We start from the raw sequence: 27074 nt of genomic DNA, 5'->3' as shown, positions 1-27074 counted from the left end.
GATTTATTTTATTAAATTGCAGGTAATAAAACCTAGAATACGCCATGGCCTTTGTTGCGTGGATACATTTAACTATCAAATATCAATGTACATAGAAACAGATACACTATTGTAGTTGTAATCTATTACGATCCACCACAAGGCATATCCTGGGATACGTTATCTTCTAATTAGAGAATAGCTCCATTGGATATCTTCGAAATAACAAAGCAGGCTTTGTGGTCAACTCTGTGGTTATCAAGCATTGGTGAAACAATAACGAAGAAGTTAAGAAATCTTTTACTAAAACTGTATGTTCAATATTCTATGTCAAAGTTTTTTTTTTATATAAGAGAGTTGAGTTCGGTGGCGGTTTTTGGATGGATGTTCAAACAAATAAAACTCTTTGTTTAGAGCACGGTATCATTGGTTTTAATTGTTTAAAAACAAAACAAAACAAACATGAGCTTAAAACTAACATAATATTAGGGGTGCCACACTGCATTAACGAAACACTAGCTTGACCTATTAAGGTGTTTTTAAATCTTACCTCAAGTGTGCGATGATTGATAACATTTGTTTTGCACTTCTAATTTATAATATATGTAAAATAACTATTGTTAGGTACATAACTCGAGTTTACTATCATTTAATTCAAGATGCAAATGCATTTCAATATTTTTTGTACAACAAATAAGTAGGTGATTAAGTTTATTTTAAATAAACCTCCCCATCGACAGGCTTGAGTGCCAGCGCTTAAGTAATTCATTGTTTTAATAAACTGAACCGCCTTATGCGTTTTGTGACACAATATTTTTTTAAGCATCGGCCTTATTATACAATAAACCTTGCAACATTTAACCGATGACAACTAGACATTAACCTAAAAAGCTTGTTGATCACATTGTACAAGCCGAAAACATGTTTCAAAGAGCTTCCCCGGGAAGGATTCAAATTCAAATTCAAATTCAAAATTTATTTATTCATGTAGGTAACAATGTACACTTATGAACGTCAAAAAAAGAAATATTATATGAATTTAATTTTACATTTACTGCCAGTTCTCAAATCAAGGGCGTAGAACGGAAGAGAAGAACTGGCAATAAACTCTCCGCCACTCTTTTTAATCGCCAAGTTTTTTTTTTACACAATGCTTGTAAGGAGCTGCAACCACTACACCATGTTCCATATGACATATTGAGTAATAAAGAATAAAAAATAAAAAATTAAAAAAATTAAAAACAAAGATTTGACCTCTATCAGCAGGAGGCATGGTGAAATAGGAGCACGCACTTACGTACTCGTGAGAACAACACGCAAAGACGTAGTATAAACAACTAATATCACCGCAAACACGAATTCAAGTACGACCAGTCACCACAAGTAGCACCCGTTCACGAGTATGACGCATGGCCAGCCATTGGCCCCCTCGCCATATTTTAGGGAGAGAGACAACCCGACGCATGGACGCCGCCACAAGCAATGACATTTGAGTGAGCATGACGATCCTTGAAATGTGCACTTGGCTACACAAGAAAATAGTAATAATACTAATTATACTGAAATAATTTGATACCACATGAATCACGGTTTGTTCCCACTTTACATTTAAAAAAAGTCGTAGATGTCGACGATCGCCCCATAGTCTGAAAATGCAGCCGAGAGATTCTGTCGCGTTACCTATTTATACTGAAGCAATTTATATCCAAGCACTATGATCGTTTAAGTATTCATTTATATTATAATAGGCCTTAGCAAGCAGTTTTACTTTAGTGTACGATTTAAATTTATTGATTGACAATATTTGTATCTCACTAGGGATTTTGTTGAAAAAACGTATGCAATTGCCTTGGAAAGAATTACTCGTTTTATGCAGCCTTGTGGTAGGTGCACTAATTTTGTCTTTATTACGAGTACTATAATTATGGAAGCTACTATTCTTTTTAAAGATATCTATATTTTTCCGCACATACAAAATATTCTCATAAATGTATTGACTTGCCAAAGTTAAAATATTTAATTCCTTAAACTTATTTCGGACTGACTCCCGTGGGGACAACCCACAGATCGCTCTTATAGCCCGTTTTTGTACTACAAATATCGAACTAATGTCGGCGGCATTACCCCACAAAATAACACCATATGACATGATACTATGAAAATAGCTGAAATAAACGAGCTTTGCTGTGTTCTCATCCGTAAGATCGCGTATCTTTTTCACTGCGAACGCTGCAGAACTTAGCCTATTCGAAAGACCTTCTATGTGTTGGCCCCACTGGAGTTTACTATCTAAGGTAATTCCCAAGAACACCGCACTATCAACAAAGTCTATTTCCTCGTCTTTAATTATTATTTGAGAAGGACTACTTTTTACATTTGTAGTTTCAAATTTAATACATTTTGTCTTCTTCTCGTTTAACTTAAGATTATTTGTACTAAACCAGTGAACCACACTGGAGATGGCACTATTTACATTCTCAAGTGATGGATTTCGTCGTTTCACTTTAAATAAAAGCGAAGTGTCATCAGCAAACAGTACTATCTCGTGTAGCTCCTTTACAAGAAATGGTAGGTCATTTATATAGACGAGGAATAAGAAGGGACCAAGTATGGAGCCCTGCGGTACGCCCATCGTAACAGACGATCCCTGTGATATAGCTCCATTTACATTTACCTTCTGAATTCTATCGCTCAGGTATGATTCCATAAGATTTAGCGCTTTTTTGCCAATGCCATAGTGTTGAAGTTTTTTGATAAGGATTTCGTGATGGACACAGTCAAAAGCCTTTGATAAATCGCAAAAAACTCCAATGGCATCATGAGAATTTTCCCAAGCATTTAAAATCTCGGAAATTAATTTAAGGCCAGCATCGGCTGTAGAGCGACCTCTTGTAAAACCATACTGCTGGCTATGCATAAGTTTATTATTATTAAAATGTATCAGTAATTGATCTAGAATAATTTTTTCAAAAATTTTACTCAATGCAGGCAGCACAGATATGGGTCTAAAATTTGTGGGGTCAGAAGTGCTGCCCGTTTTGAATAACGGTGTGATTTTACTGAACTTCATCTGGTCTGGAAAGACTCCACAATCTATACATTCATTAAATATTATAGCCAACTCTGAACTGATAGCATCGATTACTGATTGTACAATGAAAACAGATACACCCCAAAGATCTTTAGTTTTTTTAATTTTTAGCTGTTTAAATGTTTTTATAATATCATTGCAGCTAATGCGGCTAAATATAAACTCACGATTGCATACAGGAACATTCTGTTGCAATAATAAAAGGGCGGCTGATGGCGAAGAATTCAGAACGCTGGTTGTATCTAGTGGAATATTAGTAAAAAACTCTTCAAATGCAGAGGCTACTTCGAGGTCGGAACTAATTACTTTACCGTTTATGTTCATTTTATATTCAGAATCCTTTCTGGAGGTTCTTCCAGTCTCCTCGTTTATAATTTTCCAAGTAGCCTTTATCTTATCAGAGCTGTTGTTTATTTTATTACTTAAGTGTTTTGCCTTAGCGATTTTGCACTCTTGCCTAAATTTTTTTGAAAATGTCCTAACATGAGTTTTAAATTCTTCACTGTCATTATACTGTTTTTCATCATACAATTCATACAATTTTAGCCTTTTTTTGTGTAGTTCCGGAGGTGCCCAGTCACAAAAGGTAGGTTTCTCCGAGACCAAAAAAGTCTTTGGAGTGAACACATTTTTGAATTCATCAATAAATGATTCAAAGAATGTGTTATATAAGTTATTAGGGCATTGGTTACTACGCAAAAATGGCGTATTAAATATAATTTTTTTTCTAAATCTGTCTAACCGATCATATGTTACAGGTATTGTGCATATTGTCTTTTTTGGATCTTTACATTTAAGTATATTTTGAAATTCAAACAATTGACCAGAGTGGTCAGATGTAAGTTTGTTGATAATACAGGTGTTGAGAGGAACTATATTACTATAGATATTGTCAATACATGTTGCCGTGGTGGCTGTTACCCTAGTAGGTACAATAAAATTATTAATTAAATTATATGATTTAAACAGATTAAGCATACGTTTACTTGAATTACAGTTGTCAAGCAAATTTACATTAAAGTCTCCACTAACGACCAACTTTTTCTTGGATTTTTGCAATTTGTACAGAACTTGCTCTAATATTTTTTCTAAACTATCATATTGAGCTGAAGGAGGGCTATACAAACTAACAATGATAAATTGCTCCAGCTCCACACAGGATACTTCAATAAGGCGTTCCACAGAGAGGCTCACTATGTCCTTCCTTTCTTTAAATTTTAATTTTTTATGAAGCAATATTAATGAGCCACCGCGTATTGCATTTCCTCTGCAGAACGAACTACCAATCTGATGATTACAAAAATTGAACATAAGTTCACATGTCTTTAACCAGTGTTCTGAAATACACAATATGTCAATATTTTCACTGCTCAAAAACAACTCAATTTCTAGTAATTTACTTTTCATGCCTTGTATATTTTGGTGAACCAGATTGATAGTTTTATTATTATTATTCTTAAATTTACTTATCTTACTGACTAATTCTTTGCCAGAGAGACTCTCTGTTGTCTTAGTAACTAATTTAAATTATAAATACTATGTCTTGGAATATCTTCCAAGGTCTTACTAACTAAAACCTGCTCAATAGAAGCTGGTTGTCGAGCCAAATTCTTGGCTGTTATAAACAATAAATATGATAGCGAATCAGCTATCTGTCTTTTCAAATACATAGGTAGATTATATCTATCCTTCGTCAAAAAGTAATTATTACAACTTATGTACCTATTGGTATCAATTAGTGTAAAGTTTTTATTATACATAGCAAATGTATGCATTGTCTGATTTAAAATATGTCTTACATTATTTTCTTGTTGAGTGAAGTTTTTACTATAAGGGAATGTAAACATAATCAAATTTTTTGTATGAAGTGAGCATAATTTTTCATAGCAGTTAATTAGCTCTTTTTTGTTTAAATTCCCTCTATTGCCTATAAATATAATTAGATTATTAGTTTTACTTATAGACTCTTTTACAATATTCTTCACAATATATCCAAAAGTAGCATTTGGGTAACAGCTGTTTAAAAGATTTTTTTCCTTATTAAAAAATTGGCTCATTTGATGGCCTATTTGGTCACAGTACATTACATTTAACTTTGGCTTTGTAATAATATTACTATCCCTACATACTGGTGACACCTGTACAGATTGGCTTGAGTTTTCAAACTCAATGCATTGTGCTGCATGTGTGGAGATCTTGATAAGATCTTCCATAGCAGCCGAGTATTTGGAGACCATGTTTTGAGACTCCTGGAATTTTGATACCATGGAATCTGCTATGTTCTGAAGTTTCAAGATCTCCTTTTGTAATAGTTCAGTGTCACATTCATATCTAATCCTACTATTTTCCAGTTCAATTAAGTGGATGTCATTAGGAAGGTTGATTAGGAAGGTTAGGGGCTGACGTAGGATTACTTTAGCCAATAAACGACTTGCTTCTGAAGAACAAAACAGTCTTAATGCGCAAACGTAAGCATTGTATTCGTTGATACTGTGTAAGAAATGTTTCAGTCCCTAAATATAGACGGACGAATAGAACATATAAAATTTGCACACTAGCGATAGCTTGCAAGGCAATTAGTACGATAGCTTGCTTTTTTTATAGTACAGGGGGCAAACGGGCAGGAGTTATATGTTTAGTGACCGCGGCCCATGGACACTCTCAGTGCCAGAGGGCGCTACTAGCCACGCTTAACCCCATTTTATATGCTGCAATATTCCTCCTAATTTTTTCGAAGAAAGAATAAGGAACTCATACTTCTGGGATGATGCTGTCCAAAGCCTTGCCTTCGTGGATTTCATTTATGTTGACAATTATTTTGCAATTTCAATTATGTTTCACTCAATTTTTATAAAACCATAATAAATTATACACCTAAGCCTTCGTCACTATTTGTTGAAACTGGCTGGGAGTTTTTTTTTAATTTTTAAAGGACCGGATGTTAAGAAACAAGCGTGTCATTCAATGTTAATGTTAAGTGTTTATCGCCTCTCATGGCACTGTACCAACAACAAGGATGGCAATTGCGTTGCAGGCGTTTAAATGGTAAGCTCTTCTAATCGCAGCCAAGAGGCTCATATTATATATAGCATTAATAAACTGTTCATGACTGGACCTTATACGTAGTTCAGACGCTTTAGCACCGCTAAACAAAGCTTAAGAAATTAGGCTTCGTCAACTTGTTCACATATACTAAATTTTTAATTGATCTAAGAAATTGTAAACCTGACAGAGGTACGGAGTTTGGTAACTTTCTTTTGTTTATGTTAGAGATTGCGAAGGTAAGTTTGAAACATTGCGGTTTTCGTGATCTTAAATTAACGAACGCGGTATTCATTAGTGATTCAAGGTATCGTGCAACTATCCAAGCGGTTTATTGGGGCAATGCGGGATGATCTAACCTCGATATTAAAAATTTATTTTTAATAATAATAATTAAAATTAATGGACTACTTACTTGAATTAGTTATCAGTGCAGATATTTAGGCAATCATACCGAGAGATTAGTTATGTGTGTGCTAAAGCTAATTCTTCTTTATCCTTCACCTTACGATGTGCATTTAACTGCTCATAAAGTCTAGCTTTTAAAAACAAACAGTAGGTCAAATATTTTCCTGTTAGCAGAGCGAGCCTCGGGCACAGAGATGTTGCGTTTAAAAGATATAAAATAGTTCTCTACAAAGAAGACTTTACTTTGTGATAAATGAAAAATATTATACCTGAATAGGTCACAGGTTAATTTTAATTTTAATTACAATTAAGTTTCGAGTTTTTTTTATTCCTTTTTAATTCGTTCATTGATAATATATAGTTGAAGTTCTTATGACTGCTAATTCAAGTCGTTTTATCATACAATAATAACATATAATGTTTATAACATTTAACAATGAATGTGCACATTGAAATGTTGTTCTAACAGATAAAAACAATATTTCGTACTTGTAATTTGAAAAATTAAAAAATGTTTTATTCCAAAGATAGTGACTTGTTTGTTAATATGATAACCATTTTTGTACATTAATAAAATTATGCTAATACTGTTAAAAACACTCTTTAATCTTTAGACAATGTTAAATAAGCATGTACAAGTTTATTAAAAACAAATATTTACATGAAAGGAAACAGAAAGAAAAGCTAGCAAAGACATGATTTCCTTTAACCAACACACCGTTAAGCCTTGATTTTATCAATTATTATTAATTAAAGAAAGTGTTAGCGCTCCTGGTGCAACACGTGGCCCAGGTACGAAACTCTCTGTTATTTAATGATCTGAACTTTTCGACATTGAAACTCGTTAAGAACCTTCTGGATGCAGCTTATACGAAGCAGTAATATGTATATACAACGATATAATTTTAAAATTATTTTCTGGTTAATGTATAACCTGTTTATATTGAGAATGTAGAAGTGATTAGTATGTTTTGGCAGAGCTGATAAACCCTGACGTTTCTTTAATTTAAAAAGAGTATTAATTTAAAGAGAAATCGAATAACTGTAATTCATATGTCATTGGTACACCAAAAAATGTTGTACGAAGAATGTACATGAAATTCGTTGTATTGTTTGAAACAACATCGGCAAAACGTAATCAATGGAACAAAATATTTTGAATTCCTAATTCATATTTCGTTACAGAACACAAATAAGAGACGAACATGAAATTCAATTAGACCTGAGTTCGCCATGTTAGATTAAGTTATTATGCAAAATTGGCTCCGAGGGTTATTTCAGTCAAAAATGGACAAATAAAATCCGTATTCTACTAATGACTGTTCCTGAAAGGGAAGTAGATGTTATAAATTATACTGTGTTATGTGTGATTCAGTGTTATTTTGCTTTACCACAGTTAGTATACTAAAAATGATAACTTAGGTGAAAAAGGTACGTTTCATTCGTTTGTGATTGGTGCATTGCTATAATAAAGATAGATAGATAGAGATGTAGCAAGCAAAGATGGATCTCGCACAGTGTCTGGAAATCACACAAAGTAAATTATATAAATTGTGGTATTTATCAGGCGTTCCTTTGGCTGGTTGATCTTACCGATACGTCTATTTAAGTGAAATTAGGGATGAAACCAATAAGTGATAGACAATTTTGCGGATCAGTGATTTCCTGAATAGACAGGCATTTGAACTGAATTATATATTTTACTGAATTTTGACTGTTTTTTTATACTAATTCATCTTACGCTGTCACGAACAGAGATAGTTGGCTATTAAAAGTGCGATAAAAATAAGTCTTCATTGAAAAAAAGGCCGAAAGTTTTATCTGAATTTAAAACTTAAGTGGACATTGTGGCCCATGGAAACTTATTATACATACATACTTATAAGATTTAGGTCGCAGGTATCATACTGTTAGGTATTTAAAGTACACCTACATACATATGAAAAGGATAATGTTGCAAATAGACCACAATATTAACTGTAGTTTTGCAAAATTGAACGTGTTATTTAAGTACGCATTTATCGGGGTTAATTGTGCTGTTTTTGTTCGTAATTGTTTATATCTAAACCTATTAATTACTTTAATTTACATCGTTATAACGATACGTATTATAACACGCACTCAAAATAGTCTATTATAGCAGTCAATTTCACAATATGAAAACAAAAACGCACGCTGCCTTACATAAAATATAATTCCAAGCTAACATTAAATTTTTGTTCCATATTATTTCATGGATGTAATATAAGAGCTACATCCATCAGGCGAACCATCAATTTTTTTTAACGTGGATTATGATTTTGTAAATCTTCTCATTATTAATATGCAAAATAATATACTAATAGAATCATTGTTTATTTCAAAATAAAAACAATATCCAGCCATATAGGCCGCTCGTTCCTAATACAACGATTTTTGTACAATATATGCACTGATTGCGGTTATCGAAAGCCATACCCTTTCGCTTCACAAAACCCGATAAACTTATTTACTATAACCATAAAACGGGTATAAAACGGAAAACTGCCGGAATAATCGTTTTTAATTAAATATTTAACGTTACACTCTTTAGTTTATCTTGCGTAATTCGCTGATGTTTATCGTAACACAAATAATAATAATAAAGCCTTTTTTTATTTCCATACCCTTAATTTCTATCTCAAAATGGTCGACTGCTCGAACTTGAATTCTTGTGTGCGGTGATGATAGTTATTTAGACTATCTATTTGCGTGGTGTTCGGACGAGAACGTAAATGCGTGTTCCTATTGCACCATGCTTTCTGCTGATAGAGGAGAAATTTAAGAGACTTATTTTATTATTCCGAATTACTTTATGTCACGTGGAACAAGGTGTAACATTGTGTAAAACAAAAAATTAGGCGATTAAAAAAAGTGGCGGTGAGTTTATTGCCAGTCTTCTCCTCCGTTCTACGCCCTTGATTTGATTCTGGTAGTAAATGTAAAATTAGAAGCATTTAAAATGAGTATATTTCTTTTTTGGCGTTCATAACTGTACATTGTGTTTGTGAATTTTTGAATAAATGATTTTGAATTTCTGAAATGTTGTTAATATTTAATTACTAGCTGACCTGGCGAACTTTGTTCCGCCTTAATGGCAATAAATAAGCAGTTTGGGTTTTTTTATTGGAAAAAATACAAAAAAATTAAATACCTACATTAATCATTCATTATTATTTCTGTATTTTAGTACATAGGTTGCTCTTCCCTTAAGTACCTTGTGATACACATTTTTTCATTTTTTGTTTTATTATCAGGCGCAAAAACAAACAACGCTGATGGTCTTCCGACCCGTGAACATGCCACGTATAATTGACCATGGGAAAAACATGAATGTTCTAGATTTAAACCACAAACTTTTAAGGATTGGCCTTGTGATTTGTTGATGGTCATGGCAAATGCAAGACGTATCGGAAATTGAAGTCTTTTAAATTCAAACGGCATATCGGTTGGGATCATCGGGATCCTCGGAATAAGAACTTCCTCACCTTTGAATTTTCCTATCATTATCGTAGCGTAAATTACATTGTTCTTCAATTTTCTAACCACCAAACGCATACCATTATGTAGTTCAGGTCATCTACATCTTTATTCTTTTTCTTCTTTTTTATCAGTAAGCAATGTAACTCTCATGTTTGTTGTCAGCTGCAGTTTCGTCACATAGCGCCATAGATTTGACGATTTGAGGCAAGCGTTTATTTCGTCGACAGCCGTAGATCTTGGAATTACTGGCAGTATTTGGCGGAAATCGCCAGACAGTAAAATCATTGCTCCTCCAAAACATCTCGATTCATTGCGTAAATCTTTTAATGTTCGGTTAAGTGCTTCCAATGCACGTTTATGCGCCATTGTGCATTCGTCCCAGATGATGATTTTCGATGCCGCTAAAACTTTGGCCATTGCTGAGTGTTTTGCAATATTACACGTTGGTTCTCCAATAGTTTGAAGATTTAACGGTAATTTTAATTCTGAATGAGCCGTACGGCATCCTTCTAACAATGTGGCTGCTATTTCAGAAGAAGCAACTGCAACCGCTATGTTGGATCTCGCCCGAACAGTTGCTAAAACTAATGATATGAGGAATGTCTTGCCAGTTCCACCAAGGGCATCTAGGAAATATAAACCACCATTTTCATCATCGTTTGCCTTCATTAAAGTATCATAAACTTCCTTTTGTTGGTATTTCAACAGGGGTACATTCGTTTGAACTACTAAATCTAATTCCTGGTGATCATATTCACGTTCCCGTTCCAATACTCGATTAAATGCGTCATTCGACAACAACAACAAATAGAAACATTCATCATTCTTTGGATGAACTGTATACATACGACAATACCGAGTTTTATAGTTCTCTTCACTGTTTATACGAATGGGCAATAGCACTATCATTATAATTAAATTGTAAATTGTAAAAATAATTAAACGTATATATTTAATAGAAATATTTTGAATATTGATTTCTTACAAATATCAAATTGTCATATATACGTCATTACACAGCTGTCATTATACGTCAATTACATAGCTATCATTTGCGTTTTATTATTCCAAGTCTGATTCTTATTTGTTATACCACTTTTTATAGTGACTGACGTTTCATGTCAAGTCCCACGGGAACGCTGTCGAACGGGATAAAAAGTATCCTATGTCCGTCTCCTGGCTCTAAGCTACCTCCATACCAATTTTCACTCAAATCTGTTCTTTCGTTCTTGAGTTATAAGTGGTGTAACTAACACGACTTTCTTTTATATATATAGATAGTTAAATGGAAGTCGCTTGTGGTTATGGACCCATATTGGATAACTCGTACTCCTTCCTACTCAAACCCCTATCTAGATGACTGTCTAGTCTATATAGTGTAAATAAAAGAAGAGTGTGTACTTATGTATACGCGTCAGAAGTTATACTTCTTTGACGCTTGGAAAATAGTAACTAAAATTCAGTAGTGATTAACGATAAATATTAAAATGAATCAAAAAGATTTAATTTTAATTAGTAGTAAATATGATGTCGAATTTAGGTGTTGGTGTGCGCGCATCGTAAAAATTCACTCTCATCATTTTTTCTCCATCGCGCCAAAAGAAGTATAACTTCAAAAACATATTTTATAATTAATCGCCCGTGTGGATATCATATATTTTGGCCAGATATTCGGCCTCATTGACAATAGGCCAACATTTCATTTACATAAAACCATAATAAACACAACTTAAGCTTTACGAATAACCTACAAATTGCTGAAAATCGTACAAAACTCCGATTAATAGTTTTGAGTTTTTAGCGTCCATAAAATCTATTAACACTTCGTATGTAAACAGTACAAGGGGAAGAAGGGGCACACGAATCACGATAATAATAGATCAGTTAGTTTGTAAGTAAGTAATACGATGTGGACACGTAATGCTAGTACAATAGAGCTATAAAAGAAGTTACATACTACGTAAAAAGCTCCTAATTAATAGTATTTTAACGAACGTTTAAGTAACGGCTCGTTATATCCGGCTAGCGGGTGTTCGATAAAATTAGTCGCATGAATGACTGGCCATCACGGTCAACTGAGCCCCAGTGCACTAAATGATTATCAAATCTGAACTTAATCACCTTTTCATTGAATTTCAATCAAGTCATTTTGAATATAAATAACTGATCAATCAAATTCTTTTTAGCTTAAAAAGGATTAATATTTATTTTCAATTAAGAAATTATAATTACGGCTGGCGATATGTGGAAGATTTCTAAGCTGTCATTTCAAGAACTTTTTTCTTATCAAATAAAAAGTAAATATAATAAAAAAATGTAATACATCGACTTTAGCTATGGTTAAATACCTAAATCAGTTAAAAACCTGCATCATGAGCCCCACATACACTCTCATTTACGATCGATAAAATTAGGAATAACTTAGTTTAATTTATCAATAATTTTAATAGTTTTAATTTCCTAAAAATTGGAACCTTTTTACACATTACCTATGTGTTCCGTCATCGGCTATATCTTTAGTATAATTGTCTTTTTTTAATTTATATTAGCTGTATCACGAAATAAATAAATATCTATCCGCAAAAAATAGAAGTAGTTTAGAAATATTTGGAGGGAAATACTAAGCGCTACGACCATCATGCTACTAAATCGTTCGGTTGGCACAGCTGTCTTTGATTGCTAACCATCAAGGTATTTCCGGATAGGATGGATATACTAAACTATTACCATTTTAGATGGGAATCACTTGCTAAATAGCGTTTATTCCATTATTTATTTTTCTAATAGTAACAATTAGAACACACTATCAGAAACTATTGGTGTGAATTTAATTGTGTTAAAATATTCATCAAGAACTTTAAAGCCTTTATGAGTAAAACATATCACTATGACCGAATTAGGGTGTATAATATGTCAAAGCCGCATACTATGTATATGCTAAATAATTACATTAACTATATCAGTCTTAGGCGGACGATTGACCAGGCCTATGTAGAAATTTGGGACAAAGGCACAATGTAAACATATACTATACAAGTAATAAACTAATAGTTGCTCTAAAATAAAATACTAGACCCAGGTACTGCCAATCACTAAGGAATATCCCCAGACATAATATACCTCACCAATGTTCTCATTTATAAGTAAGCTAAATACGTTCGTTCATGTAAGGATTGTTAAGATTTTGAAACATTAATGTTCAAAAGCTTTGTTGCGAGCATTTCACAGTATTAAAAGCAACTCCGAAACGGATTCTATAACCGTAATAGGCTTACGAACCGACTTTTCCACTTCACTCGCAATTCTATTAGTTGGATATCGTGGAAATGAATCAAACAATATGAAATTGAGATAGTTATCGAAGATGTTTATATTTTGATATATATTTCATAATAACTACTATTTAACGTGTAATTATTTCGCTTATACATACAAAGCTGTAACATTAATAAATTATTACACTTTATTATACACTTTTCCCTGACAGTGTCAACATCGCTGGACGATATAAAACGCAATAATAACTGTTACGATAAATAAAAACGATAAAAAAAACATTATCGCTAATGGTAGATTAATAATAAATGAAATTAATCAGTATAATTTAATTTTAACCGAAGTACTAAGCTGTCTCTTTTTATCACAGAGTAAACAGAGTGTTACAAAAAGAGACAAAAGTGTAATTTGCAAGTGGATTTTTTGTGGTTTAAAGGAACGAACCTCTATGTTGAGGAGTACTGGTGTGATCTTTATGCGCCGATGTTATTGGTTAAACTAGACTCTTCTCATAGATCATTCAATGAATTTACTTGCCGGACGTCATAAAAGAAACGCCTCATAAAACCAGAACTTATTTTAAATCTACTTCATAAAGGATATAAAGTTTTTTTTTTATAGAACAGGGGGCAAACGGGCAGGAGGATCAACTGATGTTAAGTGATATCGCCGCCCATGGACACTCTCAATGCCAGAGGGCTCGCGAGTGCGTTGCCGGCCTTTTAAGAATTGGTACGCTCTTTTCTTGAAGGACCCTAAGTCGAATTGGTTCGGAAACACTTCAATCGGCAGCTGGTTCCACAAAGTGGTGGTGCGCGGCAAAAACTGCCTAGAAAAACGCGCAGTTGTGGAACGCTAGACGTCGAGGTGATAAGTTTTTTTAATTGTTTTAGTCGTGTTGTTTGATTACATACCCTATATTGAATAATTTTTAAAATTAAAAATATATTTATTATTTTATTAAGGCACCTTAAACCTTGGTTCGCTAAAAACTGATAAAGTTAATAGATTGTAAGCAAAAACACGTAATCTCGGACTACAAAGAGTCATTGAACAGCAATTACCTTGGAGGCCTTCAAAAGGTCTTTAATTAAATCCTTCTCCGATGACATCATAATTATCGCGTAAATTGGATTGAGACATCCCCCTGTTTTGTTAATTGTAAGTAGAAAATACTCTTTAATTAATGAGCTTTTGGTAATAGCTCATTTTTGTTAGTTTCTGTGTTTCAAGTAGTATTTTAGGATTGGAATAGTCAACAACTAGGTACGTAAATATTATATTATCAATGTTGGTTAAGCGGTTTGTATACATAATTAGCTTAAAAGTTTGTAGAATCACATCGCCAGTCTGAAAGTTGTCTTTATATTTTAGTATATACATATATTTTAATATAATCTTAATATTTTTTACCAAATGGACCAAAGAAATCGGATCTTTCTTTTCTTTGAAATTTGAAATGTATTTCAAGATATTAGTCATAAGAAGCCAAATTGGTCCAGCCATTCTCGATTTGAAGCGAGACAAAAGAACAGCAAATCAATCAAAAAATATATAAAGTAAATTATAGATGTGTTGCTCATTTGGTGTCGTAAGTAACATAATTTAATTTCATCTTTAAAAAAATTTGTTTTTTTTAACACTCCAAAGTGCATGAGTGAGTGTTTTAGATTTATTTTTATAGATATTATATAGATTAAGAATATATACCTGCTCGAAACAAGTTGTAATCATTTAATACACGTTTATCACATACGCTGCAAGGTATATTAATTACAGAATATTATCATAATACATTAGTATATTTTGAGAGTATTACTTTAAATCAGCCAATAAAGCCTTTCCCAATAGCTACATAATACCAGAGCTTATTTAATAATAATTGGGTTTCTATATTAATTTACATTTCCTTTTAACCTTTCAACTTTCAGTATTAGTCCTTTGATCTATTTTAATTTATTTACTTTGACGTTATTAGATATAATTCTTAATTCATACGTCTTTAATTATATAAATGTTTGTATAATATTAACTGATAGTCTAGTTCCTAAAGGGGCATGGAGCAGACTTATTTTTACCTCAGAGTTTTATGGATTTTTCTAGAATACATTACGAATTTGTGTAAGTACACAGTGTACGAATGATTATTATTCATTATACCAAAATTAGAAGCCTTCCTTACATTAAGTAACACGCTTATACAATAACAAACAAACTACTTCGTAACTAAAGTTTATCATTGCATTTTTGTTTTACGCGATTTTAAAAACGAACCATTTCATGGCAAATACAGAAATCTTGAGGCTCAGACCTAAATAGGCTGAAGCGCCACTGGTTTTTTTTTTACATTTTATTCGCAAAACAATACAGAAAATTCTGAGGTAACAGTTGACTTGGTAAACATTCCTATTGAAAATAAAAACGTAAGCTTATTTAAGTGCACCTACTTTGTTTTCTTGTAACAAAGAGTTGGTTGTATCAAAGCGAAATTCAATTCCAAACATTCTCTCTGCCGACGCTCGCGTTACTCACTTGGGTGTACAATACAAAAGTCCACTCTGACTATTCTATCATCGCACATTTAATATTCATTTATAGTTTTTACTATGAGCTTTTGGGATTTGGTTTTTCAAAAATAGTGTAGAATTATATACTGCCAATCTAAACTTCTTTAGCGGATATACATTAACATAAACATTAAATATATTTTATATTAACATAAATATTAAATTTATTAAATGATTTGTCTTGAATATATAACATCTGAGATAATAATAAAATATATCATAATATAAATTAAACACACATATACAATGATAGTTATGGTTATTTATATAATATATACGTATATAGGTGCACAGACGGTATGACAAAAATAAGTCTAATAAGCAGTTTTGTTTTAAGATCAGAATTGTCAGAACTTTAAAAGCTTTCAAAATATTTACATATGATCAAAGCTACGGTGTAGGGTTATATTTTGCAACCTTCACGGCTATAAATTGCAAAACAATTTGCTAGTCAAATTAGTTTTCTAAAAAGCCGATTAAGCGGAAACTAAAATCAGTCAATTATTTATCGAATAGTGCGGAATAAACAGAATAGAATAATAATGTTTAATGTGCATGAGATAATAATTCCTATTGAAACTGCTCAATATGAGGTCAGTTCGGCTCGGATGTAAATGAATATTGTTATAGTATTAAGTAATTGTTTTGTGCTGATGCAAATATATGCCTTTTGCTAATGGAAAACGTTTAAATTAGTATTTTCGATGAACATGGTCGTTCTAAGCTGGACTTAACTTACGTTGCAATCACATGGAAATTACCTGTAACAAAATCAGAATTTATTAAATGGTCACATATATCCGATGGACATATTTCTATGTCTGTAACATTAAACAGAAAATGCAACGGAAATGGGTTTAATTTTCCCCTAATGTGTCTGGGCCAAATCTGTTACAAATTTCATATGATGTAAGTATTTTAGTCAAATTATAATTAAAAACCTTTTCACCCACGTCATTTCGTACTTACTTATATTTATAGCCTTCCCAGAAAGATTTTCCAAAACGTACTAATTTTTCTATTCGACATAAATCAAGGTTATTTACGAAATCACTTTAACCATCTCGAAAATTCCGCTTGTAAACATCATGCTTATATAAATTTTGTTTGGAAAATGATTCCAGAAACGTTTCCTTTGCCACCATATTACACAAAGCTACCACGAATTGGACACAAAGGCAAAGCTATCTTGATTAAATACAGTTTTGTTGAAGACACCTCTAAGAGACCTTTCAGACAAGCAATCAGATCACCGCTCAGTTGCATCCGTTCATGATAACCCCAGCTTTGTCTCAAGTAACTAATCAAAGTGAAGTTGATATGATCACCGAAACCTGCTCAAAATGCGGGTTTTACGATGTCGCTTCCAGTAGCTGAATTTATGCATATTGGATTGCGTCTAGAAAGTATTTATGACCACTAAAACAAGATAAATGTTATCGTACATAAAATATTAAATAACTAGTAATTAATTAATTCGTTGTATGTTATGTATGTGTATACATGTTATCAATAAAGCCAAGTGAGATTAAGTATCGTGAACGATAAAAATTATAAGTCTTTTATTAAGAAGAATTAACAATTATTACATACTTTTTAATGTATTATAAAGTAGAGAGTTAAAGAGGAATCTTTAGAAATAATATTAGAAAGGGATTCGATTTCATATTTTTCAAGCTAAACCTCCTTTAATTGAGTCAAATTTTAGATTTCAATAAACAATGGTCGGTAAATTCTCATTATAACAACAAGGCATAAGGGAACTAATTTCTCAGTAACAATGGCGAGTATCTTTGACAGCTTAACGTACAAATATTTGGACAATCGTCTCACTACGCCACCCATTGTCTAGGTCAAACTAATTTTGGAATCCTCAGAAGCCGTAATTCAATTTTACACCAAGATCATCAATTTTAATTAATTCCTCAAACGTCTTGATTAAACTTGTTTATTGGTGAAGTTGGGCTGTTAAAGTCCCCACATAGTTATATAATATGAATTTTATTGTAACGTTCCGTTTACTTCATTGGTCTATGGTTGATAACAAGGTATCGGCTTCAGTTTCCATATAAAATCTCACTGTCGTTCTTCATATCTTCGGAGTTCGAATACTAAAGTAAAGGTATCTTATATATGTTTTATAAATACACAAAAACGACGCAGAAATATATTTAAAAATACAGCATGGTTTCAATAATTTAAAGACCGCAAATCTCAGAGCACAAAAGATCATAATCTCCTCCTAAGAAATCATTAAATTACAAGGTGGGCCGCGTTCCGCTCTGACGCCGGTTCCACGGCGCCCATACATCACTTAGTCAGCCGAGACCGCGCATGCGCGCTTACTTGAAAACTTCGCGTCAGGGGAGCGACTAGCTCCAAACAAATCGACCGATAATTTTCGAACATAGTGTATAATATAGTGAAAATCTTCTTCCTCGAAGAGAGGCTATATTACAATCTACGACAACAAAAGCTTTTGAATTTATACCTAAGAATCATACTCCTCAATATTGTATATAGTTCTAGTATACCATGATCACGCCAGCTTTAGCAAATATAATGGTTAAGATTACGATTAGGAATTTGGAGAACATATTTTCATTCAATATCAACTCCTTTTAATAAAGCGAAATATACTTTACTAATAAAAATGTTCACAAGTCTAAAGTACCAATAGACGTACACCTGTGTATCCAACCTAAAAATCTATCTATCCGAAAAATCTAGACAATACATATATATTTACTTTAAATACATGTGTTAACGACAAATTGCTAGTCATTAAAACCTGTTGATCATTTAAATTCAAAGGCTTTGATCAGGAAGAGTGCGCCAATGTTAACGAAATTGAAAAATTTGCATGTTTAAGCGGAACTTAATTTTCTTGTGTTCATATGGGTTTATGGCTTTCCTTTGATTCTCAACGGATTTATGCATAGAAAATATATCACGTGTCACAATAATTAGTCAGGTTGGTCTGTTTTCTTTAAAGTATGTCTTATATGGAAAATACATTTTTATATTCATTACAGCTAACATTTGTTTTATAGAACTGGGGGTTTCAAACGGACAGGAGACACAGCTCATTTTGCAAAATGCCCATGGACACTCGCAATGTCATAAGGCTCGATAGTAAAGGTACGTCAATAGGCTTTTTAGGAATTGGTCTTTCGTACTAACTTGTGGGGTGAGAATGTTAAACGATAGAAAATTTATCTTTGTAAAACACGACGTAATAATATTACGCATGTCGCATGTCGTTGCGACTTGGATTATAGATGCAGTTGACCAATCACAATCGAACGTTGAGCAAATTCTTTTAGCCATCCATTTTACATTCTTAGCCTGAGTGGTATGGCCGTTAAGTTTCACACTTTTAATAAATGATGCGCTTTCAGAATTGTCTACCAAATTTTGTATATAATATTGTTTATAATTGTTTGTTCATAATTCATATTTAAATCTATTCTAAATATATAGTTAACACAACTGTGTAACTTCATAAAACACTCGGAATACCCATTTAATTATTACAACTTATTGTAAAATGTCTCATAATTGAATGTATTCAAACGGAATTTTCTTTTAATCCGATTTCTACACAGATGAAGTATATATCATCAAATAGCATATGAAAATGTTAAAGCAATTTTATGCTTGTTATCGGAAATACCTCTGATGGAACTTAAGCAGTTACAAACTTTCTGCGTCTAAAATGTAGTAATTTACGCAACAGTAGGGGAAGTGAACCAGTTCATTTTGAAGTTATGCCAGACATTTGGGCAGCCACAGGTGTGGTTATACATAAACATTAATAATTTTACAGCACTGTAATTCAGGAGCGATACGGAAAGAAATTAATAGCCCACGAAAATGACAAAGTTGCGAATTTCACTTGGCGGAAGCGCCATATTCTAAAATTTATTTATTTTACTTAAATAACAATAAAAGTTTATTAACATAAATCAGAGGTAATATCTCATCCTAAAATGTATTTTTAAATATTTCAATATAAATGTTTTAGTTAAAAATCTGCACATAGATATTTAGATTTTGTATTTTAAACTATATTTAAATACTTGTGTGCACTATTAGCATAGAAAGCATTTATATATGTTTTTAATAATACAATGCTCACATTAGATTTTGCAACATTTTTTGTTTTCTTTGAACTATTTGTGATGTATTGAATAAATAAATAGACAATTAAAGTTATGTTTAAATACGACGAGAAGAATAAAAAAGAAAACTCGAGTAAATAGCTTAACCGTCTCCTAAATAGCTATGTTATACTATTAACAGAACCTTTTGGACCATCTCCAAAAGATTCTAATGGAGTTTCTTACAAAGGAGTCCAATATACTAATAGTTTAGTAACTTCAAGCGTCTAATAAAACCTTGCCCATGTAGGTTAGGTTAGATAAAAGACATACAGAACACTACTAAAGAAAACTTGTGTTGCCAAATTAACATTATTATTTTCATCACCGTTCAGGTTTAACATCGCTGTGGTCGCATGTTCGAACCCCAGCTGTGTACTAATGGACTTGCATAAAGGGCCAAGATAAATGCTGTAGTTTTTTTTATAGAACAGGGGGCAAACGGCCAAGAGGCTCACCTGATGTTAAGTGATAACGCCGTCCCCTTGGACACTCTCAATGCCAGAGGGCTCGCGAGGGCGTTGCCGGCCTTTTAAGAATTGGTACGCTCTTTTTTGTAGTTCCAAAAATTTTGTTTAATGTTAAAAATATCAGATGTATTATCTTTATCATTCGTCTGAGTTAGTTAAAAGAAATCGGTATTTGAATAGCGAAACAAATATACTGTTGCATTATACACAACGTTTCTAATTGTGATATTAAAAATCAACAAGCAACGGAAGCATTGAAAGAGTAAAAGTATGTAAACACAATACTGCGCTATGCAAACGATGCTAAGCTAGCCGTGATGTACAAAATATTGCTGATTCGAATAAAAAATTGATTGCTATCTACTTTGATGTTGTCGGAGGAAATAGGATCTGCTTCCGATTCGCTAGAAAAGGGAATAATCTTCTTCACGTATTTAGGATTCCGCGTGTTTTCGCTAAATTGGTGACCGTTGAAAGGGTTGAAGTTTTGAGATAATTATAAAAAAAATATTTTATTTTATTATTTATGACAATAACAAATTAAAATTCAATTGACGATGCAGACAATGGACACAAAATGTGTTAGCGATACAACAGAGGTGCACAAGCAACTCATTCAGATACGCACGAATTGGGCAAAGAAATTTTAATAAATAATTTTACAAAAAAAAGTTTTTTTATACTTTCGATTAATATACTATACAACGCTGTTAAAATATCTTAGTATCGGTTATATTTTTCTCAGAGCGAGGTACCACCGCATTCGACAAGAGCGAGGTAACGCAGCATACGTCATGTTTTTTCGTGCGTGCAGCCGGCTCCATCGAATTATAAGACTTCGTCAAAAACTAATAATTAATTTTCAAAAGAGTATTTGTGAATTAATTGTGCATTACACTGACTCAGTTGTTATATGTAAGTCTAATTACAGTAAAAATATTTCCGAAGGTTCGAAGAGAAACATTGAAAATATATACGGAACAAACGCGTAAACGATGAGCCGGTCGTGGCAGTTTTTTAAATTTTCGTCGTGATTGCAAAGGGCGTTATATCAAACTGAAGGGCGAAGGGCCGGTGTCGACTTCTGACCGGTTCGAGGGCCGATCTAATTTGCTGAGTCGCGGAAGCATATGAAATTTAATCGATTCCCTTCAATGAAATCATTTTCGTCTTCTTTTTTTGTAGATCTATTTTTGATCGCTTTTGTGCGATAGTGTTAGTATCAGAATTAAGCAAAAGTTCCGTAAACATACAGCTGGATTGAAAATAACAGGACTTTGTAGAAAGATTTTCTTTTAATTAGAAGGTAGGTAGTAGAGGCTGTTTAGATCTGAGGCATGCCGGTTTCCTCACGATAATAGCAAGAATAGCGGGTTCAAACCTTAGTGCCACATTAAACCAACCCTCTATGATAAAGTGAAGATGTTATATTAGTAATCATGAATAAATTGCAAAGATATCGCCGTAATAATTTTACAACTTTGTTCCAGCAGAATGCTACATTCCGTGACAAAGTCAAAGAAGCAAATTGAATAAGTCAAACAAAAGTATATAATTTTGGGCTAATACAACGTTTTCCTGCGCTATTTCCCTCACAGTCACAGGTGAGAGTTATCTTCGGATAATTGGATAAAGAACGCGTTTGCGGAAAGTGATACGAGCTGGAAGAATCCGAAGGGGAGTGGGGAAAGATCTGTTTGTTCGCGAGATGGCAAATAACGTATTTATGAATTTAGTTTCGCACCATTTGTGAAGCTTTCCGAGCCAATTTTCAAGTAACACGGATGATCGCATCCACAATAGAATGATAAAGTCATTATCAATGATGTCCATGTCTGTACATAGTAAAAAGTACAGTTAGCTACAATGGGTCCGCATTTTTCATCCTACGAAGAAGATTATTTCAAAACTAGATTCGTACCAAGAATATATTAGAAGAAAATATTATCAGTTACTTTTATGAGGATTGTGTCAAATATAATACCTACTTATATTTGACACAATATATTTGATGGGTCGGGTTTTGGTATGGGATGCCACCTGTTCAGACACACTGGCCCCTTCCAATCTTCATGGAACTAACAAGAGAGCTGGTGCGGCGTGTGATGCGGCTGAAAAAGCTAAAGTCTGCAAATACAGGGGTCTAGGCTCTGAATATGATTTTGTCCCATTCGGTGTCGAGACCCTTGGTCCGTGGGGTCCTAGCGCATTAAAGCTTTTTAGGGAATTATCAAAAAGGTTAGTCGACATCACAGGAGAACGAAGAGCTGGCAACTACCTTGCACAAAGAATTAGTCTAGCTATTCAAAGGGAGAACGCTGCTAGTATCTTCGGAACCTTGCCTAAAGGGACTCCTTTTAATAATATTTTTTAATAATTAAATTTTAAGGTTAGTTATTAGATATACCTACTTTAACAATATTTAAAAAAAATATCATATCAGAGCAGTGTTAGCCTAAATTATCCGTGCGACTCCGGAACCGCGTTTGAACCGGCTGTGCACCAATTCCTTTTTTCTACGCTAACGATACTTGCATGTGGAGTGACGGTAAACATCGGGAGGATATCGTAATGTCCCATACCCAAAACACTGTGACAAGTGTCAAAGAAGACTGACCACCATCTCGTCTATAAAAAAACAATACAAGAAACAGATGCCCTCTGTAGATTCATATTGGTTTGTACTCGGATGTTATCTCTAAATAAATAAAGTCTAAAGGATTTCCGAACAATTAGGACGCAACAACATAGAGCATGGAAAACTAAGAGGAGTAATTGAAAAGTCAGTTTAAACAAACACCGAAATCAACGAAACGGATATATTGCAATAAATTAAAGGAATTGAATATAATAAAACCACACTTACCAACATCATGTAATGAAGCAGCTCGTGTATGACATTACCCAACAACATTATTAATATGAAAATAACCAATATCTACGTGAAGTTTAATTGAATACGCGTAATCATGAACGCTTGAAATTATTACACCTGATACTTAAAACGTAATACGTAATTAATAATATAGCATCTATGTAATTGGCCAAAGTCAAGGTCAAAAATCATGTAGGTAACACAATGTACACTTGTGAACGTCAAAAACAAGAAATGTACATTAATGCTTCTAATTTTACATTTACTGCCAGTTCTCAAGCCAAGGGCGTAGAACGGAAGAGAATAAACTTTTCACCACTTTTACTACTCGCCAAGATTTTTTTTTTGTTTTATACAACTTTTGTCCACATGACATCTCCACCTCCATCCACATGAGTAATATAAATTAAAAACAAAGATTTGTCTGAGATTTTCAAAGATCTATCTCCTCTATCAGCAGGAGATTCTTGTGGGAACAACACGCAAATACATAGTCAAAATAACTAAAATCACCGCATACACGAATTCAAGTACGACCAGTCACCACAAGTAGCACCTGTTGAAGAGTATCACGCATGGCCGCCCATCGCCCCCCTCGCCATATTATATAGGGAGAAAGACAACCCGACGCATGGACGCAGCCACAAGCAAGTCTTTTAACTTAAAAGTTAAAAGACTTTTGAAAGATTAACCATTAAGTGTAAAGTAAACACATTTTAACAGTAGTATAATCCACAATGACGTAATGACGATTCTTGTGACTCTACACATAAGACAAAAACAGTAACACATATACGAGAAAGCTTACAATATTAGCTGGTGAATCAATAAATGGTTGGTGACCCTCATGAGTTAGGTGATGCCAATACTATAACAGTACAAGCTAAACAACGTAAACAATCAGTGATGCATTAAATTTCAAAGCGAAAACAAAGTAAACCCAAATAGATTGCGAAGGAGATGAGTGCTTCAGAAAATATTATATTTACAAGGCGAGGCCCAAACAGAAAGGTTAGCGTGACGAATTTTAGGAACAGTGAATAATTCATACATATTTTTGTATTACCTTGACCATTTCACGAGATGGGAGGGTCACCAAGGAGGCAGTTGCCAAATCCTTAAATTCCGAGCGTTATTAAGCCACTTATTTTTAAGCGCAAAGTTTATTTTTATTTTCTTCGTGCGCTGTTCAGGATAATAGCGGGCCCTGTAAAATTAAAGTCGTTTAACATTTTTATTCTACCTTCCCGCCCTCAAGAAACACCATCGAAACAATATTTGGTGTTATACACCGTCTAAATTTCTCAGACTAGATTACATACGGCACGTTTCACAAAGACAGTCCATTAGATAACTGACGCCCGGTGTTCGAGACCACTCGATACCGGTCAAAGCGAATAATAAGGTTTTGGGTAATGAAAAAGCTACCGATCAGCTTATGAAGTACACTTAGTATCGAGCACCAAAGCGTCGCCGGGTTAAATCGACAGTGTAATGGGTAACCCGTTTAGCTAGCTCCCGTGTGGATCGAGGTTTTTCTTTTTTAAACTGAGTTTCGAGTTTGCTCGGCGGAATTAGTTTACGCCAACGTTTGATCGGATATTCCTTTAAAGAAGTTAAGTTGCGGTAGCGAATAATTTGTACTGTGTTACGCAAACATCTCTGATCGGTTTCAGTTCTTTAATGTAATCGAAATTGGAGACTCGAGCTTTTTCATTTCACATTTATTCCGCTGTGATGCTTCAAGTAAATTAGTTTATAGAACAGTGTTAGCCTCTCATCTCTGAGATCATAGGTTCAATCCCCGCTTGTGCACCAAAGGACTTTCTATGTGCGCATTTAACATTCGCTCGAACGGTGAAGGATGACATCGTAAGGAAATCGGCTTGTCCCAATAAATCGACGGCCTGGGTCAGGCACAGGAGGCTGATTACCTACTTGTGTACTAGATTGGTAAATGATAATGTAACAGATACTGAGGCCTAGGCCTTAAAAGCACCGCTCTTTTATTTTTAAATTAATTTTAGCACTTTTACTTAATGAAAACATGCCTACACTTTTAATATAATATTGTGAGTTTACTTGGAGTGTTTGTTATTAAAAAATAAATACGTAAATTATCAAATCGAAAGCTAAAAAGATTAGTTTTTAAATAACCGAACAGTTTTCGTAGTTCGGCACGGTTCTTAAATACGACTAAGACATGAGTGTCAACTATACAGCTGTTTGCAATATTTTCAACAAAATCCCATCAACCTTTAACAAAACACTAATCGTGTGTTGACGTATACAAAGATAAGAAACATTATAAATTCAAAACGCACATAATGGTTCGACAATTTCGTCTGTACGTGTGCCCACGAAACCTCCATGGGAGTTAGAACATTAAAAATTTAAAAATCTTGGAGGATGTTTCGCGGTAAATATTGAAGTTGCTTGCGAGTCGGGTCTGTTTGCAACATTGAGGCGAAATATTATATGCGCACCTGTGAAAGTTTTAAATTGTTGCTACGCTTTGAATGCTGGTTTCATTTTGGGAATATAGTATGAAGTAAATTTAAATAGAAGTAAAATTTTAATAAAGTACGGTCCTAAACCAACACTCGCGAACCCCTGTGGCCTGGTTCCGTTATACAGCTTAAACTGTGTTATGATATGCTTATAAAGGCAGGTGAGAAAATTACTACGCGTTGCATACGGCTATTTATGTTTTGAAATACCTACTTACACATGCTTATTAAAATGTTACGGCGTGTAGTTTATATGATTCCTTTAATTTAAGACAGAAAACTTTATTCAGCTTTGGTTTATGTATTTTAACCAAACGCTATAGAATTATTTACATCTAAATATTGTTTAGCTAAGGATAACCTATTGTCTACTCTCGGCAACTTTTAATTAATAACATTGGTTAGTGTGTTTTTGTCAGAAAAGAATATATTTTTCAAGAAAAAATAATCTTTCATAAGTCCAAATTATGATAACAAAAACTCGGTGTTATCATAATAAATATGAAATTATAAACAAAATAAATGCTAAGATGATCCCTAGTTACAACTCCTATTAATTATTAGCGCAATATATGATATCAAAGTATGAAATATAAAATATTTTAGTAGTGAATTTAATTAACTCGGGATTAATTTGTCTTTGCGAAGAAATGAGCGCGTAAAGTCTGCGAACCTGCAGTGTACTTTAATTATTGTTTCGAGAATAAAATGCTTTTGCAGATGTTTAGTCTTAGCATACAAGGAAAAAATTTAATATTAATATTATGTTCCCTCATGCTATTTATGTCTATTTCGTCTGTGCAGGATTAGTATTTGGAAAATCTCATATTAGTGTGGCGTGTAAAATAACTAAAACAAACTCAAAATATATTTATTCATATAGGTAAACAGTTACATTTTTGTATAAACAAAAAATAAAATACTCGATACAGAACAAATCTTAGGCTCCATGCTCCAGAAAATAAACCTATGCTTATATGAAAATTGTATTCGATTTTACAACAAACTACCAAGCGAAATTAGAAATTATACCTAATTAAATTTAAAACTGTCGTTAAACGGAAATTATTTAAATTATATATATTGTTTTAATGCTCAATTTTCTCTTGATTCATTTGCTGCAGCTCAAACATATTGTATGTCTCAAAACTGGCGATTAAAAAAGAGTCTCTTGCCAGTTCTTCTCCCGTTC

At 33.2% G+C, this 27074-nt stretch overlaps 1 protein-coding gene across 3 annotated transcripts in view; it reads right to left on the bottom strand.

Annotated features, from left to right (window-relative positions):
* LOC111002135 (polypyrimidine tract-binding protein 2) overlaps positions 1-27074 on the bottom strand; it is a 323058-nt gene that overhangs the window by 162715 nt on the left and 133269 nt on the right. For 2 of the 3 annotated variants that reach the window (XM_045630522.1, XM_045630525.1), the window contains exon 2: positions 24439-24579. The exons of the other annotated variant lie outside the window; for it this stretch is intronic. In XM_045630522.1, the coding sequence (XP_045486478.1) occupies positions 24439-24447 (9 nt within the window). In that variant the 5' untranslated portion in view covers positions 24448-24579. The remainder of the gene's footprint in view (positions 1-24438; positions 24580-27074) is intronic. 3 annotated transcript variants of the gene reach the window in all.

Source organism: Pieris rapae, chromosome 12 (genome assembly GCF_905147795.1).
Source record: "Pieris rapae chromosome 12, ilPieRapa1.1, whole genome shotgun sequence".
In the NCBI taxonomy this organism is placed as follows: Eukaryota; Metazoa; Arthropoda; class Insecta; order Lepidoptera; family Pieridae; genus Pieris; species Pieris rapae.
Note: the sequence above shows the minus strand (reverse complement) of the source record. Positions and strands in the feature narration are given on the sequence as shown.